General features: G+C 44.8%; 1 protein-coding gene across 1 annotated transcript in view; it reads right to left on the reverse strand.

Annotated features, from left to right (window-relative positions):
* The window catches only part of LOC129710370 (neurexophilin-1-like), a 72,883-nt gene extending 61,016 nt beyond the window's left edge, over positions 1-11,867 (reverse strand). The window contains exon 1 of the mRNA XM_055657327.1: positions 11,184-11,867. Coding sequence (XP_055513302.1) covers positions 11,184-11,237 — 54 coding nt within the window. The 5' untranslated portion in view covers positions 11,238-11,867. The remainder of the gene's footprint in view (positions 1-11,183) is intronic.
* Between the last annotated feature and the right edge of the window lie 8,564 nt (positions 11,868-20,431).

The following is a 20,431-nucleotide window of genomic DNA, read 5'->3' on the forward strand; positions in this document are numbered from 1 at the left end:
CCCCTGCAATGATTTGCTGACCAGCCTGCCCCAACATCCAACTAAACAATCGGATAATCAAGAATATGATCATTGTATTTCATTGCTTCATAATTCATTAAGCTACCTTTATTGCACAGCCAGAGGGTGGTGAATCTGTGGAATTCATTGCCATAGAAGGCTGCGGAGGCCAAGTAATTGGATATTTTTAAGGCAGAGATTGACAGATTCTTGATTCGTAAGGCTGTCAAGGGTTATGGGGAGAAGGCTGGAGTATGGAGTTGAGAGGGAAAGATAGATCAGCCATGATTGAATGGCGGAGCAGACTAGATGGGGCGAATGGCATAATTCTGCTCCAATAACTTATGAACTTAAGAGTCTAAAAACATATGGAACTATCAGTTATGATTGAATTCATCTAATTTAAACTGCACAGCTTATCTATTAGTATAAATAATACATTAGTAATGCTTCACTCATCTATGGGTCATTGCACTCAGAATGAACAAGGGCTCTCCTATGTTTAAGTCTTGTGGTTATAAAGACCTAACTCATTTGAGAATCTTTGCTGAACCCGATTCACACAGTGTGTTAGTATTTTGTGATAATGTCTGGAAAAGACATTAGGATATCTCAATCCACACTGTGGGAGATACTTAATGAACGCCTTATTATTTACAGTGAATGGAAAATATCATCAAACCTGGGTTATGTATTACACCTCCGTTAATAAACATCACTGGTCAAAATGGACCACTGTTTCATAGAAAAATGTGGAAAATAAATTTGAAAAATCTTTTTTCTGTAATGAACTACTTCTGTGAAGAGGTGTCACAAAACATCCTGGACTCTGAAACTATCCTGACTAAATTTAGCTTTGATGGAACAGTATTTTACGTAGAGCATACCTTTACTTGGTTTCTGTTTTGTGGCTTATTTTATTATTGCTATTTAGCCAAGCAAGTTCCACTCTTGGTCGAAATTCTACAAGCAACATCCATAAGTCCAATGTGATAATGCGGGAAAACCAGCAAAGTTATTTGAAACATCTACAGTAATTTGCGCAAAGGAGAGAAATATCACAGTGTACGAAGGAACTGCAGATGCTGGTTTATACTGCAGATAGACACAAAATGCTGGAGTAACTCAGTGGGACAGGCAGCATCTCTGGATAGGAAAGGGTGACTTTTGGGGTTGAGACCTTTCTTCCTCTGGATTTTGGGGAGAAGATATGGGTTGAGACCCTTCTTCAGACTGAGAGTCTGGCTAACAATGATCCATTCACTCCCGATTTAATTTTATCTCTGTACGCTTCGTTGTCACCTTCCCCTAGCTAACAATGGTCTATTCTACATTTTCCTAGAACAACATCCCTTTTGATGTCTCGTTTTCACACCTTACCCTTCCATATCTCAGTGTCTCCATCTCCACTGACTCTCAGCCTAAAGAAGGCTCTTGACCCAAAATGTCACCCATTCCTTCTTTCCAGAGATGCTGCCTGTCCCGCTGAGTTATGCCAGCGAATTTCTATCACAGGATCACAGTTTTCTTTTATACCATACGCTTCAAAAGGAGTTACTTAACCTTTCAGTTTTTATTGACCCAAAATTGGTCCCGTAAAATATCCAAGAATTTTTGATTAAAGCAATATTCATTTATTTTCTTCCCAAGGCAAAGCTCATGCCATCAAGCCCAACCCCTACCCTACAGAAAAGGCCAGAAACGCACATCATACTTACTCAGAATGAAAACACAAAGCCTTGGCTCTTCTTTGCAATCCAGTTAACACACAATGGATGTGGGCAATTTAAAAATTAATTTGCATTTTAAAAGCTCACAGCGTAACAAATTATCACCGTATCCAAAATAAAGACAGGATCTAGGTTATTGTTGTGATTGATATTCATTTTGGAAACATGAATGTAGTTAATTTAGAATGAGAGCTGCAGCGTGGAAACAGGCCCTTCAGCCCACTTAGTCTACACAGATCATCTATCAGCCATTCACACAAGTTCTATGATATCCCACTTTCACATCCACTCCCTACACACCAAGGGCATTTTATTGCAGAGGCTAATTAAACTACAAACTTGCACGTCTTTCTGAGGTGGGCGGACACCGGTGCACCCGGAGAAAAGACACACGGTCATAGGAGGGAGTGCAAACTCCACACAGACAGCACGCAAGGTCAGGATAGAACCCGCATCTCTGGCATTATGAGGCAGCAGCTCGAACCCACTGTGCCACTGTGCCAGCCATACATGGACAGGATATTCTGAATTATACATTTTTAGTAGACATTCCCTGGCTCCCCAGTTACCTGCTACAAAGACAGAAGCAATGGAAAGATCCATGTCCGTGAAATAATCGAAGCCATGGGTGCAATTAGAATTGATTAGGCTATCCCTGCGTTTTAGCGATGGAGATCGTGGGAGGATTGTGTTCTCATTTAAACATCTATTAGCATTTACTGCATGAATAAAACAGTTGGTCTGCCTCTGCTGACCAGATTAATGTGATTGAACACTGCAAATTTTCTGTTTTTCTCAATTAAACATTGATGCATGGTGTGCTAAAGGAGAGAGGCAAGTGTCATCATTCCCTTAAGTTAGATAATATTTGCCGTCACTGCAAGCCAGTGCTGAACTGCATTTGGTACGTCCAACCAAACAAATAAAAATATCAATTTCCTGTATGAAAATGTTGAAATTGTGCACCATTTTTAGACAAGTCAGTCTCATCTTTGGTGGTTAGGTTACAGTTAGGTGAAAGTGAACTTTTTCTTGTACAAAGTCTTTGTTGCATTTTGCTCACTGCTACATTGTTGTGCATTCTGTTCAGCTAAATCATTCACGTATGTTGCGGCTTCTCTTTGACTCCACCTTGAAGCCGGGCTGGTAATCGTGTTTGGCTTTTCCTGAGATTACATCAGTTTTCCCTTCACATATTCCATGGGTAATTCCTTTTGCCTCCAATTATTCATTGCAACTCCTGAAAATTGACACCACTGCAGTAATTAATACCCTAGAGTCATAGAGTCGTCGAAACAGGCCCTTCGGCCCAACTTGCCCACACCGGCCAACATGTTCCAGCCACACAAGTCCCACCTGCCTGCGTTTGGCCCAGATTCCTCCAAACCTGCCCTATCCATGCTTTATCTAACTGTTCCTTAAAAGTCGGGATAGTCCCTGTCTCAATTACCTCCTCTGGCAGCTCGTTCCATATATCCACCACCCTTTGTGTGTAAAGGTTACCCCTCAGGTTGCTATTAAATCTTTTCCCCTTCACCTTAATCCTTTGGTCCTTGATTCCCCTACACTGGGCAAGAAATTCTGTGCATCTACCCGACCTATTCCTTTCGTGATTTTATATACCTCTATAAGATCAGATGGTGCAGGAGTAAATTCAACGGGTCAGGCGGTATCTCTGGAGAAAAAGGATTTGTGAAGTTTTGGATCGGGACCCTTAATTAATATCCTTGCAACTTCTTGTCTACATTGTGTGGCAAAGTCTAATCCCTTGAACTAACAATAAGAGGCAGACACAAGGCTAATGTTGATGTTCATTTATAAACGTGGATAAGTGGATAATGTTTGAAATGATCAATGATCAGAATATCTCGCAACTAAATGCTACCTGGAAACATAAGTGAATTAACCACTCTGGGAACAAGTTGTACTATTTCCCAGTTTTTGCCAAGTTCCTGCCTTTTACCTGAGTTTACTCCCATCATAGCCTGGAGTATGGATGCACAGGTGCCGATATTTTTCTGACTGGTTTAGGTGTAGGTATATTATTGTCACCTTTACCGAGGTACAGTAAAAAAGCTTTGTCTTGCTTGCTAATCCACGTAAATTATGTAATATTACTAGACTAAGTGGGAGCCGTTGGGTCCCAGGTTTCTCTCTCTCTCTCACTCTCGTAAACTTTCTTGAATACTCAGACGGCTGAGCGCAGCCTCTCCACTTTGGCGCTTCCGCAGGCAGCGGCACTTCCGCAATCAGCGTGACCTCTGTACTCAGAGTTGAAGCCTTGCCGAGTATCTTGCCGAGTAACTGAGTCACATCCAGGCATCCTGCCCCCCCCCCCCCCCCCCCCCCCCCCAGAAGGGACGTTACCTTCATCACGGTGATTGACATGCGAGAGGATCTCAAGGCTTTTTAAACACTCATACCTTTTTTATTTTTTCATCGATGGGAAAATTTCTTGGGGCCTGCTCAGCAGAGGATAACTGTGAGTAAGATGGCCAAAAATCATAGCGATATATGGTAGTGTTTATTTTAAATCAATATACAGCGCTGACAGGAAGTGGTCAAGATGAGTTTTAATTATATAGATACATAAATACAATCAAGCCAAACTCAAGTAGAGCATAAGTTCTAGGAGCAGAATTAGGCCATTATGCCCATCACGTCTGTTCTGCCATTCAATCATGACTGATCTATCTTTCCCTCTCAACCCCATTCTCCAGCCTTCGCCCCATTACCCCAGACCACCATACTAATCAAAAATCTGTCAATCTTAAAAATATCCATTGACTTGGCCTCCACAGCCGTTTGTGGCAATGATATCCACAGTTTCACCACCCTCGAACTAAAGAAATTCTGCATCTCCTTTCCATGTCCTTTTATTCTGAGGTGATGGCCTCTGGTCCTAGACCCTCCTGCTAGTGGAAACATCCTCTCCACATTCACTCTATCCAGGCCTTTCACTATTGGGTAAATTTAAATGAGGTCCCTCCTCTAAGTAGGTATGTTACAAAACCTACCTGAATCGCCATTGGGAATCTGCCCACAGCCAGGTCCGTGATTTTGGCGCTGTTTGGAGGGGGCGGGTTTAAAACGCGATTTTTACTAGGCTGTACTAATCGCACATGTTCAGCCTAGTAAATCATTAACGAAAAATCGCTGCAAGACCCGGTCGCAAAAGGTATTATTAGTTTTATAGGCCTCGATAATATAGTTATAATAGTTTAAAATTACTGTCTCATTCCGCAACCTCTCGCAGCCCCAGGGTTTTATAAAGCAAACAATTAAAGGTATGTACCTTATTTTTACATTAAATGGGGCATATATATAATCCTGTAATTAAAGTTATCTATAGCGAGTGGTTCATTTTGGGCTTTTTATATCCCGCAGTATTTTTCTCGGCATTTGAGGGCACTAATCCAGCGCTATGTCAACGTTCTAAACCAGCGCGTTCACAGAAACCCACTAGAAAGCCGATTTAAATGGGCATTTATTTACAGCAATTGAACACTAAATTCCTTCCATTTGGCCTATAAATTAATGTAAATTAGATATAAAAATCATGTTATATTGTGAATTATTTGTGAATAATCTTTGGACACTTAGGCTATTTAAAAATGTTAATCTTTCCTTAAAAAATGGGCTTTTGATTATCCAAGATCACAGCTTTTTTGTAATGTCCATTGAAAATCAATAGGGAACAAGATGCTAATTTCCGAGTATGAAAATGGTCATAACTTTTTTAATACTGGAGATATGAAAGTGAATTTGGTGTCAAATTAAACTTATTGTTATGCTTTATCTGATGGGATAACTTGCAGACTTGATTTTTAAAATCTCAAAATTTTGTAACATTGCTACTCTAAGGGCAATGGGGAAGATACAGAATTCATAATATAGCTCTCAGCACTGTAATGCATCAGTTCCATAGAGAAACAATGGGAATGGAGGTGAATGGGACAATATCCAAGCTTATGGAAAGATGTGGCAAATCGTCTGGTGTGGAATCAACAATCCCACATTCCTCCCTCAACCGCACAAACGATCTCATAACAGGCGATGCAAATGTTGCAATCCCTGGGGCACACAAACTGAACCGTCTGACACTTAGAGCCAGAGCTTCCTGCGTTTGCAGAGTGTCACATCCATCTTCTCAACCCCTCCAGCTCAGAGTGTGCAGATGGGAAGACAGTGGAGCTGGCAGACCCACCCCTGCAGGCAATCTCTGACCCACCTATTCTTCACTTCTACAAAACAACCCAATCCTTCCTGCAAAATTCTAACTTCTAGCTCGGAGAAATCGGGGATTAATATTAGCTGAGGTCAAGTTTTGAACTGTGATTCACTGTTTACCTTTCCAGCATCATCTTAACCAGTGCATTGTCATGATGGGAAGTCATTGGCATGTCAAAGGACTCTTCAGGCAACTGAATAAGTTTACTGTGGAATTTTATTACACGTTGCAGATTAATAAAACGCCGTCTCGCTTGCCCTGTAGTTGAAGGACAATATGATAAGCTTTACAGTATGATTTATGTTACATTTATGAATATGATCTCTTTAATCTGCTGCTAATTATCTGCATGTGAGTTAACAAGATCTTTCCAACACATGCAAACGTGGTCCATAAGACAGGATTCAATGAAAGGTAGCTGTGAGTGTTGGAAGATAGTGTAGATTTATGGAATTATACAGGATGGAAATAAGGCCCCACCTTGTTCACTGAATCCACATTGATCGCTGAGCATGTGGATAATCTAACGACCCAGTGCTGCTCAAATTCTCAAATACTATTTCTCAAATTCTATTTTTGATTCTCCCCATATACCTATCAACTCCCACCAGATTCTACCATCCACTTTCACACCAGGGACAATTACAGGATGGGAATATCAATTACAGTTACAAGATCCCACCTGCCTGTCTTTGGGATGTGGGGGGAAAAAAGGAAACACCTGGAGGAAAATTCACCCTACGTCATAGGGAAAAGGTGCAAACTCCAGACATTGCGGTGCACACCTGGGCCACCGGCACCGTGAGGTAGCAGCTCTACCTGCTGCATTACCAAGTCCCCTGGCACTAAACTTTATTCCCTTGTCATGTGTCTGTGCACTGTAAATGGCTCGGTTGTAATCATGCATTGTCTTTCCACTGACTGGATAGCAGGCAACCAAAGCTTTTCACTGTACCTCGGCACAGGTGTGACAATAAACTAAACTGTAAACTTGGAACGATCTCCCTGTCCCTCCGAAAAATATGGGGATGCAACAGAAGAAATAAGGTGGCCAAGAATGTAAAGGTAGACACAAAAAGCTGGAGTAACTCCGTGGGACAAGCAGCATCTCTGGAGAGAAGCAATGTGTGACGTTTTGGGTTGAGACCCTTCTTCAGACAAGACAGACATGACTCTTCTCAGACAAGAAGGTAAATAAAGACAGTGGGAGCTGCTGATGTTGGTTTACGAAAAGAAGACACAAAATGCTGGAGTAACTCAACGGGCCAGGAGGCATCTCTGGGGAACATGGATAGGCGACGTTTCGGAACGGGAAGAAGGAAAAATAATTTAAATAATACGTAACATAATTAATCTTTAAGGGACTGAAGGACCCACTGCTGTTTTCCTATTCTTGCCTGAATTAGGCTGCCTAAATAAGCCTCTAATATGGCTGATCCGTTCATACGATCTATCTACAGGGCTTATTGCTTAAAACAAATTATCTTTTCCTAATCCTTCATCTGAACAGGTTTTGGCTTCAAATATTATTTAGACACATCCTGTGTCATAACAGATTCCGTTGTAATAGTTACCAAAACCTTAACAAAGTTGGTAAAACTCTTTTCAATGTAAAATAAGCATGATGAAAAGAAATCGGTGTAAATTTAATGCAGCTATTTAATCGCGGGATTTAGCTGATGTTAATCCAGCTCAGATATCATTTTTATGGTTTATGCTATTTTGAACCCCCCTGAATGAAACACTGCTGTATAATGCATTTGCAGGAATCCATCATCATTGTGAGAGGCTGATTGAAACAAATTTGTCTTCAGCAAGGTGTAAAGGGAATTCATCACTCAAGGATTTAAATGTCACTTGACTTGCATGGCCTTCAGAACTGACACTTGGAAATTATTTTCCTCATTAACATTTTAGTTGGCAAATACATCGTGGTCTGGGAATTCTAAGTACACAGTTAACCTCCCATTGTCAGTCAAAATGGACAGGGAGGTTTAATGTGAAAAGGCAATCTAATTGTTTTATAAGGATGAAAATATATTCAACCCATTTTATTATCATCTCTGGTGATTTACTGTTCAAATAATGAGCGCTAATAATATTATGAAGGCAAATGGCTGAGAGAGAAGTCTGAAGCTGACAGTGTACTGAAACCAGATTAAGATACATACAATTGAAATCATGCGATCATCAAGAACACTTTATGTTCATGGGAGAAAGCATTTTTTCGAGATGCATCGCTGCATGGTCCGTCCAAGACCGCAAGAAATTACAGAGAATTGTGGACGCAGCCCAGACCATCACAAAAACTAACCTCCCTTCCATTGACTCCATCTACACTTCACGCTGCCTCGGCAAAGCCAGCAGCATAATCGAGGAAAGGTTGCACACTGGCCTCTCCCTCGTCTCCCCTCTCCCATCAGGCAAGAGGTACAGAAGTGTGAAAACGCATACCTCCAGATTCAGGGACAGTTTCTTCCCAGCTGTTATCAGGCAACTGAACCATCCAACCAACAACTAGAGCGGTCCCGAACTACTATTTTGGGGTGGGAGATTGCAACCTTCACGTGGTTCACCCTGTTTCGACGAATGCAATCAACCCGACGTGCACAAACAAATAGATGTAGTGTGTTGGTGTCTACAACTTTAGGCTGTACACGCCATAGGCAAGAAGCAGAAGAAGCTACTGTCTACCTCATTGGAGATCCTCGGACTATCTTTAACCGGACTTACATAGAAACATAGAAAATAGGTGCAGGAGTAGGCCATTCGGCCCTTCGAGCCTGTGCCACCATTCAATATGATCATGGCTGATCATCCAAATCAATATCCCATACCTGCCTTCTCTCCATACCCCCTGATCCCTTTAGCACTCTACAGGACTTTATCTTGCACTAAACGTTATTCCTTTTACCATGAGTATGTACACTGGGGATGGTTTGATTGTAATCATGTATAGTCTTTCTGCTGACCGGTTAGCACGCTACGAATGCATTTCACTTCGCCTCGGTACACGTGACAATAAACTAAACTAATAGCCGCACCCATTTCATATTCATTCACTACCGCCCGGATTCACAGTGTATTTATAGCACCACTGTATCACCATTGTAAACAAACCAACTGTGCCAATTGCATCATCGTCAGTTGGATAGTTTAGAGGTTCATGAACGCTGAGTAATGTGAATCTCAATCCAGGTCTGACATTGCACCTGCACCAGATAACTCCGACCCCATTATGTGACAAACACTGTTTAAAAAAAAAATGAACTCAGAAATGGACAGAATTAGGTTAAAATTAATCCCAATTATCTACAGTGCTTATTAATGCAATGATGATGGGCGTTGGGATTCACTGGCTCGCTTGCTTTTCCTCTCAATGGCCTATATTTTAGAGTGATTAGGACATTGTGTGTTTTTAAAATCACTCACAAGTTAATAAACGCAGTCTGTAAACTGCAACGTTTACAAGCGGCATCCCGGGATTTTTTTTTTACCTTATAATCTAAATGGGGTGTCTGACATGTTGCGGTGTCCGATGGCACGGCCAGACACATTTGGCTTCGAGGTGGACCTCCCAGTGTGATGGTTCAGCGACTGGCGATCGGCCAAAGAGTTTCAAACCAGGTTTGGCTGGGGTGGGGCAGGGAGAGAGAGAGGCCGCTCACTGCTCACTGGTCTAGGTAACTCTGGAAGCAGGAGAGATACAATCTCAGTTAACCCTTCAGCTCCTGCCTCCGAAAGACTAGCGAGCGGTCAGACACATCTGGGGCATTGGCTGGTGGCCAAAGAGAAGTCCTTTCACCTACAGAGGAGCATCCCGAGATGTGTTTTCCAGGGAATGCTGACGCGGGTTGAAGTTTGGAGATTCCCGAGATACCGGAGTAATGGTAACAAAGGAGGCGCTCCTTTAATTCCCAGGGCTCCCACCCCAACGGTTCCCAGGTGCTCCCACCCATCCTTTTTCTTCAGGGATGCCGCGTGACCCGCTGATTTACTCCAGCGCTTTTTTTTCTGTATCTCTGGCAAGTAATAGCCGAATACAGGTGAGAAAGGCCAGAGATGGCGTGAGACAAAAGGATTGAAGAGATACGAATTGTGAAACTGGAGGAAGGAATGGAAGGTGTGTGTGTGTGTGGGGGGGGTGGGGTGAGGGGACTGAATAAATAGATACATGTACAGGTGCAGAGGGGAGATAGGATGGAGGGGAGAGTGGTTAGTTGCCACTAATGGGATAATTTAATGCTCACACACACACATATATAGGCTGTAAACTGCCTGAACTCGCTGGCTCTGTTTGACGGGAGGTTCAGACAAATGCGGGTTTTTGGAGAATTATGATGAAGGTTCTCGACCCGAAACGTCTCCCCCGTTCCTCCTCTCCAGAGATGCTGCCCGTCCCCGCTGAGTTAGACCAACAATTTTGTTTCACTCGTCGGGTGTCTGAACCCGTACTTTGTTGACCCGGTCAGCCCCAGACCTTGACCCCGGTCTCTCCCAATATCACCATCGCCAGCGGGAAGAGCAGCCGGTGGACCGCGACCCCCGAGCTGTAAAGACGGAGACGCAGATATTAAACTTACACCTTCAACCCCCACGGGTGTGAGCGCAGTGCGGGGGGATTCTCCGGCACCAGCTCCGTCTCTGCTTGCCCCGGGTCCCTGGCAAGCACTGCCTCGCTGGGACACCGCTGGAGAGCGACGCGCCGTCCAACAAAACTCTCCGCCAGTTTCACGCTAGGAAATCACTCGTTCTTATCACTCAGAGCGATCTGTTTTTAAGTTTGTTTTGTTTCCGAGTGGAAACAAGTCGCGCTTTGCGTTAAATAGACAAGTGTAGGAAGGAACTGCAGATGCTGGTTTAAACTGAAGATAGACACAAAATGCTGGAATAACTCAGCGGGACGGGCAGCATCTCTGGAGAGAAGGAACGGGTGGCATTTCGGGTCGAGACCCTTCTTCAGACTCAAATAGACAAGGTTCAGGAAGGGTCTCCCTTCCTTCTCTGCAGAGATGCTGCCTGTCGCGCTGAGTTACTCCAGCATTTTGTGTCTATCTTCGGTTTAAACCAACATCTGCAGTTCCTTCTTACACAGGTTCGGGTTTAGTTACAGATGGACGAGAGGTGAGCATTAGAGTGAGACGGTGCCCAGGATCCGCCGATCACGGGCGGTGTGGGCTCTGTCTCCCCGTTAACTCTCCGCTAACCCCGGGCTGTCTTACCAGGTGTAGACTGCGCTGGAGCAGCAGAACAAGGCACCAGTGTTGGGCTCGCATCTTCCCTGCAAACTCGCTGGCTCCTCGGGCGTGCGTTGCCTTCACAGTTGGCACCTGGTATCCGGGGTGAGCTCAGACTGCAGCCGTCTCACCATCGCTTAGGCTTCACCGGCACACGGAGCAAGGCACACCTTCCTCGCCCACCTCGCTCGTTGGCGGGAGCTGGGACCCGGCTCCCCTCTCCCGTAGCCTCCCTCCCGCAGAGCCTTGCCTGCAGAGCCAAGCGCCGCCTCTCCCTCCCTCTAACACTGGGTCCAAGTCCCATCTCTCCAGTGGCAGCCAAACTCCGACACGCCGTGCAGGATCATCACTGGATCTGCCGGCTGCTGCCTCGGTGATCACACAGCCCGATTGGAAGGCGAGCCGGCAGCTGGGGATCCGCCAAGCCAATGGTCTTACTCTAGATGTTCCTTCAAAAGCGAGGAGCAAGTGGACAGGACCACGAGAAAGCCGGTCTGTCCTGTAACCCACAAGACGTTGCCCAGTCTATATATACTGCACGTGATCACATCACCGTGCCACAGCAGTTCCCAAAGAAAGACTGTGCGATTGTCAATGGTTTATCTAAATATAGCACCAATTAACAAGCAGGTACTCGATTCCTGCAGAGATCCTGTTTCGGGCGTCAGGGGTTATGGAGGGGAAGGCAGGAGAATGGAGAGTGGAAAAGATAAATCAGCCATTATTGAATGGTGGGGTAGACTGAATGGGCCGAATGGCCTAATTCTGCTCCTATCGCTTATCAAGATGTTGGGGATTACACATCGCTTTCGAACGTTCTTCAAAAGTTTGGCCTCGGATGGTGAGAGGTGGCACGGTTTCCTCGTTCATCTCAAGATAGACACAAAGTGCTGGAGCAACTCGGCGGGTCGGGCAGCATCTCTAGAGAGAAGGGACCAGGTGACGTTTCGGGTCGAGACACGTCTTCAGACTACAGTTCGATCCGAAATGTCAGCGGTTCCCTTTTTCTCCAGAGATGATGCCTGACCCGCTGTGTTACTTCAGCATTTCCTGTGTACCTTCGGTGTAAACCAGCACCTGCAGTTCCTTCCTACACATTAACATATTAGTTCTAGGCTGACTCAATTGGCACTTTAATCGAAGCAGATATTTGAACCGACTATGGTGGGTTGGCGTGGTGGGAAATTGAATGTAGAAGTGTAGAACAGGTCACAGTTTTTTCCGTTTTTAGTTTAGAGATACTGCATGGAAAGAGGCCTTTCGACCCACCGAGTTCATGTCAACCGTCCATCACCCATTCACACTGGTTCTACGTGATCCCACTTTCGCATCCACTCCCTGCACACAATTTACAGAAATAAATTAACCCGCAAACCCGCACGTCTTCGGGATGTGTGGGAATGTACAAAATCATAAGAGGAATAGATCAGGTAAACTCAGAGTCTCTTGCCCAGAGTAGGGGAATCGAGAACCAGAGGACATAGGTTTAAGGGGGGGGTGAGGGGGGAAGATGTTATAGAAACCTGAGGACGGTGGGTGTGTAGAACAAGCTGCAGGAGGATGTCGTTGAGTCAGGAACTATTGCAATATTTAAGAAAAACATTTAGACGTGTACATGGACAGGACAGGTTTAGAGGGATACGGGCCAAACGTAGGCAGGTGGGACAAGTGTAGATGGGACATGTTGGTCAGTGTGGGCAAGTTGGGCCGAAGGGCCCGTTTCCACGCTGTATGACTCGATGACTCATGGAGTCTATGACTATGAAATCGGAGCACCCGGAGGAAACCCACGCCGTTACAGGGAGAACGTGCAAACTCCACACACACGGACAGCACCCGAGGTCAGGATTGAACTCAGTTCCCTGGCGCTGTGAGGGCAACAGCTCCACCAGCTGTGCCAAGTGTTTAGTTGATACGGGTGATTATTTTTATCTTTCCCAGTCTCTGTTAACCGTGTGCTTGCCTTGCCCGCCTGCCCTTAGCGGCAGTCACAGATCAGCGGGCCCGCAGGGCCTCACCCGCTCTTTCCTTCACGCTCACTGTTTTATGGAGTGCCTTGCACCGGCATCCACCTTTGGGTAGGTGAGTGGAGACGGCATAACCCATCCCAACTCACTCCAACGCGCTTGGTCACTCACTGACAGTAAGCGGGCCGAAGCGAAGTTCACCCCACATCCACACCCAACCCAAACTGTGACCCTCCACTTTTCTCATGTGCATCACTTCCCCAAACACGTTTTGTAACTCCTCAGATGCCGCCTGACCCGCTGAGTTACTCCATCCACCCCTTTGTGTGCTTTGTTTTCTAAACTGGGGAAAAGATTTAAAGGAAACTGAGGGGTTTACACAAAGGGTGGTGATTACACAAACAGTTTTACACAAAGGATGTTGCCGCCCACCACCTATTTGTATAGGGACCTAAACACTGTCCCTATTGTACTGGTCCCTTGCAATTACTTTCCATTTAACCAGGCAGTAGGGACACAGGAACCCCAAAGGGTGTTGAAGACAACTGATGCGGCACAACGCATCCACTTCTAATGGGCCAGGACAGTTTGAGCCAGGCTACATATGCTCAGATAGACACAGAGTGCTGGAATAACTCAGGCACCATCTCTGGGGTCAAGGAAAGAGCGTTCATATTGCGGCCCTGTTTCCACCACAAGAAGTGTGTTTGGCCCTGGCTGAATAATTTCTAATCTTGTGACGACAATTAACCTTCAAACCTGCACCTCTTTGGGACGTGGGTGGAAACCAGAGCACCCGGAGGAAGCCAATGCAGTCACAGAGAGAACATACAAACTCCACACAGACTGCACCAGAGGTCAGGATCGAACCAACTGTGCCACTGTGCCGCCCCATGTGCAGTTGAGTCTAAACAGTGTCTAAAGGGCTCTCTGGAAGAGAGGGATCTGTGTTCAAGAGTGGGTACATAAAGTAAAGTGGAATTGGGGCTATTCCTTTAATGTTGCATATTTTCCTTAACCTTTTTGCAGCAGCATTGTAAAACAATACTTGATACTGAGCCTCCTAATTGAACAGGAGGTAACAAATCCATTTACTTGACACTGAGCCTCCTAATTGAACATGAGATAACCAACACCCATTTCACCCCCCCCCTCTCTCTCTCCCCACACGCCCATCCCCTTCCACCTATATCTCTCTCCTCTGGCACCACATTTCACTCCTCTTCTCGACTTACCTTTCACATGATTGTCACCTTTTCATCTTTCGCCTTTGTCCGCCCATCTGCCGATCAAAAACCCTCCTGTATCTACCTATTAACTTATAGAGAGACAGAAAGTGCTGGAGTAACTCAGCGGGTCAGGCAGCATCTCTGAAGAAAATGGATGGCTGACATTTTGGTTTGGGATCCTTCTTCGGACCTGACCTGAAGTGTCACTCATCCTTTTTTTCCATTGATGCTGTCTGACCTGCTGAGTTACTCCAGCATTTTGTGTCTACCGTTGGTGTAAAATAGCATCTGCAGTTACTTGTTTCTTGTTCAGGACCCTTCTTCAGACAGGAGAAAGATGGACAAGTCTAACTAGTCTGAAAAAGGGTCACAACCTGATACATCACCCATCCACATTCTGCAGGGATGCTGCCTGATCTGTTGAGTTGCTCCAGCACTTTGTGTTTATCTCTGGTATAAACCAGCATCTGCAGTTCTTTATTTCCACCTACCGCTTGCCAGGACATGCACCCCCCCCCCCCCCCCCCCCCCCCCCCCCCCCTCCCTCCCACACACACACACACACACAAATCATTTCCAGCTTTGTCCTTCCCATTTCAATCAAGCTGAAGAACAGTCTAGACATGAACCGTCATCTATCCATATCCTCCATAGATGCTGCCTGATCCGATGTTACTTCAGGACTTTGTGTGTTTACTGAATGTCACAAAAGTTGACCCAATGGCTTCTCTAGAGATTTTCTTTTAAAGAGAAGATATGTGTAAAATAAGGTGCATTAGAAATTGATCAAGTGTCGAGAATTGAATAATTTGACAATCGCTCTGCTGTATGTCTGAAGCTTCTTGAAAACATTTTCTAAGAGCAAAATATTTATTTCACCTCCGGCAGTTAATTTGTAATGTGGAATGTTAAAAAGTGGAACTAAATATAAGAATATGAAGCATCATATAAAATGTAACTCTGAATTAATTATCTTTCAATCTGCTTTCCTGTTCTATTTCCTACTTTATTGAAATAAACACAGTATTTCTGCAAGAAACACAATTTCTGACAGAACCTTTATCTGTTTTGCCAAAACCATGATGTGACAGAACAACTTGTGTGGTGTCAACGCGTCATTGATTTCTTCCATAAGTTTACATCAAATGTCCTAGTCCCCAGCAACAGAAGTTCACAGTTGTCATTCTCTTTGGAAGTACCTGTATCACATTGACCACACAAGTACACGGCTGCATTAGACTCATTAAAAGGTTGTATCAATTGAGAAGTTGAACTTCATCATTCCCCATTATCTATTCTCCATCAGTTCTGGAGAGTGTGTATATGGACAGAATGTTTCCACGAGTGGGAGAGTCTAGGACAAGATGTCATAGCCTCAGAATTAAAGGATGTGCTGTTAGGAAGGAGATGAGGAGGAATTTCTTTAGTCCGAGGGTGGTGTGTCTGTGTTCTGAGCCACAGAAGGCTGTGGAGGCCAGGTCAATGGATATTTTTAAGACCGAGGTAGATAGATTCTTGATTAGTACGGGTGTAAGTATTGTCCTGAAGATGCTCAGTAAGATTAAACGAGAACTTACCAGTTTGAAGTTTGATCGTTATTTTATGAGGAGTAACGTTGAGGGATTATGTGAAGAAGCCCCTCCAGGACGCATGCGTGTCATTCTTCAAAGCAGCGGTGTGAAATCACAGATAACTGTAATGACTAAACATAGTAAGATTAGAGAAGAGATACCAGTTAAGTATATGATCAAGGGTGGGAGCGGAGGGCACGTAATCCCTCAACGTTATTCCTCATAAAATAATGATCAAACTTCAAACTGGTAAGTTCTCGTTTAATCTTACTATTTTACTTCAGAGTCACGTGAGTGACTGCGTGAAGATTTTAAAGCTTTGTGATTTCATGCCGTGGAAACGAGTCCATGCATCACATCTGCCTTGATGACTGTAGGAGGAATTGTGTCAACATATTTTAGACATGAATCTGACATTGAAATCCATTAATTTATTAACACAAATTATAACCCCTATATATGGGGTAATTAAATTACAGAACTTAAATTGTTTCTGCAAATGTTCCAGGTTTAATGACTGGTTTATGATAAAATAGTTGGAATGTTTTTTTCCCCTGACCATCCTGCTGCCTTGAGGGTTTGGTCCATTGGTACATCCAACTGCATAGCTGCCGATGTAGCTGCAGCCCTGGTGGAATGAGATTTAAAATATTAGCATCCACCCCAGCCTGTGTTAGAACCTGTTTCAGCCATCTTGAGATGGTCTGGACCGACACTTTTTTGTGTGGTTGCTTATGGCTGACTAAAAGTGCCTTCTCATTGCCTCTGATGATTTTAGTTTTCTCCATATATAACGACAAATGTTTTACTATACAGAGCCGATCATCTGTTAGGTAAGACCTAAATTCGATATTGAGGCCCGCTGATCCCTGTCCTGTTTCACTAATTCATAAATATGAAACGTAACGTTTTTAGATGAAGAAGTCATGTCGTCCAGTCTTAATTTATGTAATAACTGTACCCTTTGTGCCGTGACCAATGCCATTAGCGTGACTGTTTTTAATGTCAGTCTATGTAGAGACAGAGCTGTTGCTGGAGACCAATTCCTGAGCATCTTCAGGACAATACTCACATCCCATATTTGGGAGTACCTAGTTCTTGGGGGATTGGTATTAAAAATTCCCCTCATAAGTTTTGTTACCAGTGGATGAGTTCCAACAGAGTGACGTTCTGTTCCTTGCCATAGATAAGTCGATAAGGCACTTCTGGCGCAGTTGATGGCACTATAGCTGAGCCCCTCATCATAATGGAGGCCTGCCAGGTATTCCAGAACAGACGGGATGTTCATATCTCTGTAGGTGATGTTGTTTTTGTTACAATACATCTCCCACTTCCTGATATAGACCAGATACTGTTTTTTGGTGGACTGTCTTTGGGACGCCGAAATCATGTTCACTGTTCGGTCCATCAGTCCCAGCTGTAGTAGAGGTAATTTTAAACTTTACAAATTAATAAATTCAAATAGTTATGGCATTGGTGGCTATCCATTGTTACGGGATGAACCAACAAGTCTGGTCTATTAGGGATGGTGATACATGGTTCTAATACCATGTTCATTATCACTGGGAACCATGGTTGAGTAGGCCAATCGGGTACTACCAAAATACCAGACGCAGAGTCCTGCTGTATTTTCCTTAATACCCGATTGATGAGGCAGAAAGGAGGGAATGCATAAATAAACAATTTCCCCCCAATGCAGCAAAAATGCATCTGTCGCCGCTGCCCCAGGGTCTGGTTCCCATGAAACATAATTTGATAACTGGTGATTAAGCCTGGATGCGAATAGATCGATATCTGGTGTTCCATATCGTGCTGTAATATCAGCAAATACTTTTTATTCAACATCCATTCGGTGTTTTCATTAATAGCTGATATCCAAATATCTCTCTGGATACACCACTGCCAAATTGTATTAGCCAGATTGTCACATGATGTCGATTTGTTTCCACCCATGTGGTTGATATATGCTACCACAGTGGTATTGTCAATCTGTAGTCTAACATGCTGGTGATATGACCCAGTACAATATGACTTTAGGCCATAGAATGCACCCAACATTTCCAGGTAGTTCATGCCCAGTGTTAGTAATAATGATGCCTCCTGAGCAGTCCATCTACCTCCACAGCTGGAGATGGAATTGGTGGCACCCCAACCAAGTGCACCGGCATCAGTTTGTAGCACCATATAAGGGTTACTGACAATGATTGGATTGAAACAAAGCCAAATGTTATCTATCCACCATTTTTGGTTCCATTATGGCTTTGATTGGTAGCTTCATTGGTCTGTCAAAATAACCAGCATTGATTGTGAGAGCTTGTATTTTTGCTCTCTGTAAACTTTGGTAATGTAAAGGTCCAAATTGTGTGGCTGGAAAAGCAGCCACCATTTTGTCAATTACTTTTGCTACCAATCTGATGGACGGTTGCTGATGTCAATGAGGTTATTGCAAGCCTCTATTAAGTCTATAGCCTTTCCCTTTGGCAAAGTCATCAACATGTGAACTGAGTCAATTGTGAACCATAGTAGTGGAAGGCGTTAATTTAGATTTAACTGGATGGATAATAAACCCCAGTTTCAAATAACTGTTTTGTGGCTGTTACAGTTTGTTTGGCCAATTCCAAAGTTTTGCCCACAATAAGTATGTCATCTAGATATGCCATGACCATGTGTTTTTGTTTCCGTAGAAACGCTAGGGCTGGTTCCAAAATTTTTGTGAACAGCATGGGGCTGATGATAACCCATTTGGTAGTGCTTTATACTGCCAGAGCTGTCCCATCCAGTTGAATTTTAAATAACATCTGTGGTCACCTCGTATAGGCACTGAATAGTAAGCATCTTTTATGTGGTTTGTGGTTTGGTTGACGTTGGAGGTCCGCGTATTTTCCAGGAAGGCCAGCTGGGCCATGGTCTAAAAAAGACTAATGTTTTGTGTACCGGGCCTTCGAGCTTTCACCAGTCGGTCTTGCTCTACTGCATAGGGGTGAAGTCTATGGCTGTAGTGGGTTTTTGATGGAGTCCCTTTTATTAGTCCCAGGGTTTTTGCTTCCTCATCGAGCTCCTTGACTTGCTTCGATAGGTTGCCTCCAAATAGTAGTATCGGTGTCTTGATGTGGTGTCCAGTACAGTCTGTTATTGTAGCTGGTTGAGAGACATATAGTCTATACTGGCAGCTAGCTTTTGCTCCAGGTTTTGGCCAGTCTGGTCTGGCTGTTTGAAGTTGGACACCATGTCCAATAGGTTTTCTTGTTCCTGCACCCCCTGCGCACTTGGACTTTTCTTCTGCGGACCCCTCTTCCAGGACAGCCCAGAACTGACCCGCAGTGCTCCCCTCTGATGAGGTAGAAGCACTGTGCAGCCCTTCAAGAGGTACTGCTGTGGGTTTGCCATAGAGCCCACTGTGACCTGACTCCATCTCCTGGAGCCTGTCACGTTGGAGCAAATGCTCCACACACCGCTCTATCCGGCTCCAGCGCTCACGGTCGCTGGCCGCCCGTGGCTGCTCAAAGTCGGACTGCTCTGAGTCCACGACTTTGATAGTTTTTTGTCTTGCCTTACCGCACCGCCCGGCCGCGGAGTGGATCTGGCCGGTGCGGAGGCGACATCGGGAACAGCTGATCCCATTATAGGTGATTCAAGTGCCACTGGCCGCTGCTGGCCCACCAGCTTTGTCGCAGCCCGTTGGTTTCTCCACCTGTAATCAGCATGGGAAAACACAAAAAGACCGCAGCTCTTACCTGCAAGTCCTGGTTTAAATTGTCGCTACGGGGGAACGTCGTTCCACCCCGCCTCCTGCCGTTTTCGACTTGTCAAAAGTCGACGGCCCCATTCTGAATAGTCTCCTGCCCGGCCGTGGTGTTCTGGCCGGCGCGGGACCAAAAGTCGGCACAGCTGATCCCTTACGGGGCTTGTGCCTTCAGCTGCTGCTGGCTCCCGCAACTTCGCGGTCCTCCCCAGCCAGCTTCACTCGCAGCACTTGTGGACACTATTTTGTCCAGCTTCCCCCCCCTGTGTAAAACAGCGCGGGGACAAACACTACCGCAGAGTAAATCACTTACCTGCAGGTCGCGGTTTCAAACTTACCGCTGCGGGGGAACGTTCCACCCCGCCTGTCGTTTCGCAAGTGTGAAAGCGATATGACACGCATGCGTCCTGGCGGGGTTCTTCACGTAGTCACTCATGTGACTCCGAAGTAAAATTGGCTTGGTGTAGGTATAAAATTGTCCCTAGTGCGTGTAGGATAGTGTTAATGTGCGCTGATCACGGTCTCGGTGGGCCGAAGGGCCTGTTTCCGCGCTGTATCTCTAAACCAAACTAAATTGCAGATGCTGGTTTCCAATGAAAAGACACAAAGTTTGGGAGTAACTCAGCAGGTCAGGCAGCATCTCTGAAGAAGGGTACCGACCCAAAGCCTAGCCATGTTCTCCAGAGATGCTGTCTGACCTGTTGAGTTACTCCAGCACTTTGTG

This window comes from Leucoraja erinacea, chromosome 27, assembly GCF_028641065.1.
Source record: "Leucoraja erinacea ecotype New England chromosome 27, Leri_hhj_1, whole genome shotgun sequence".
NCBI classification, from domain to species: domain Eukaryota; kingdom Metazoa; phylum Chordata; class Chondrichthyes; order Rajiformes; family Rajidae; genus Leucoraja; species Leucoraja erinaceus.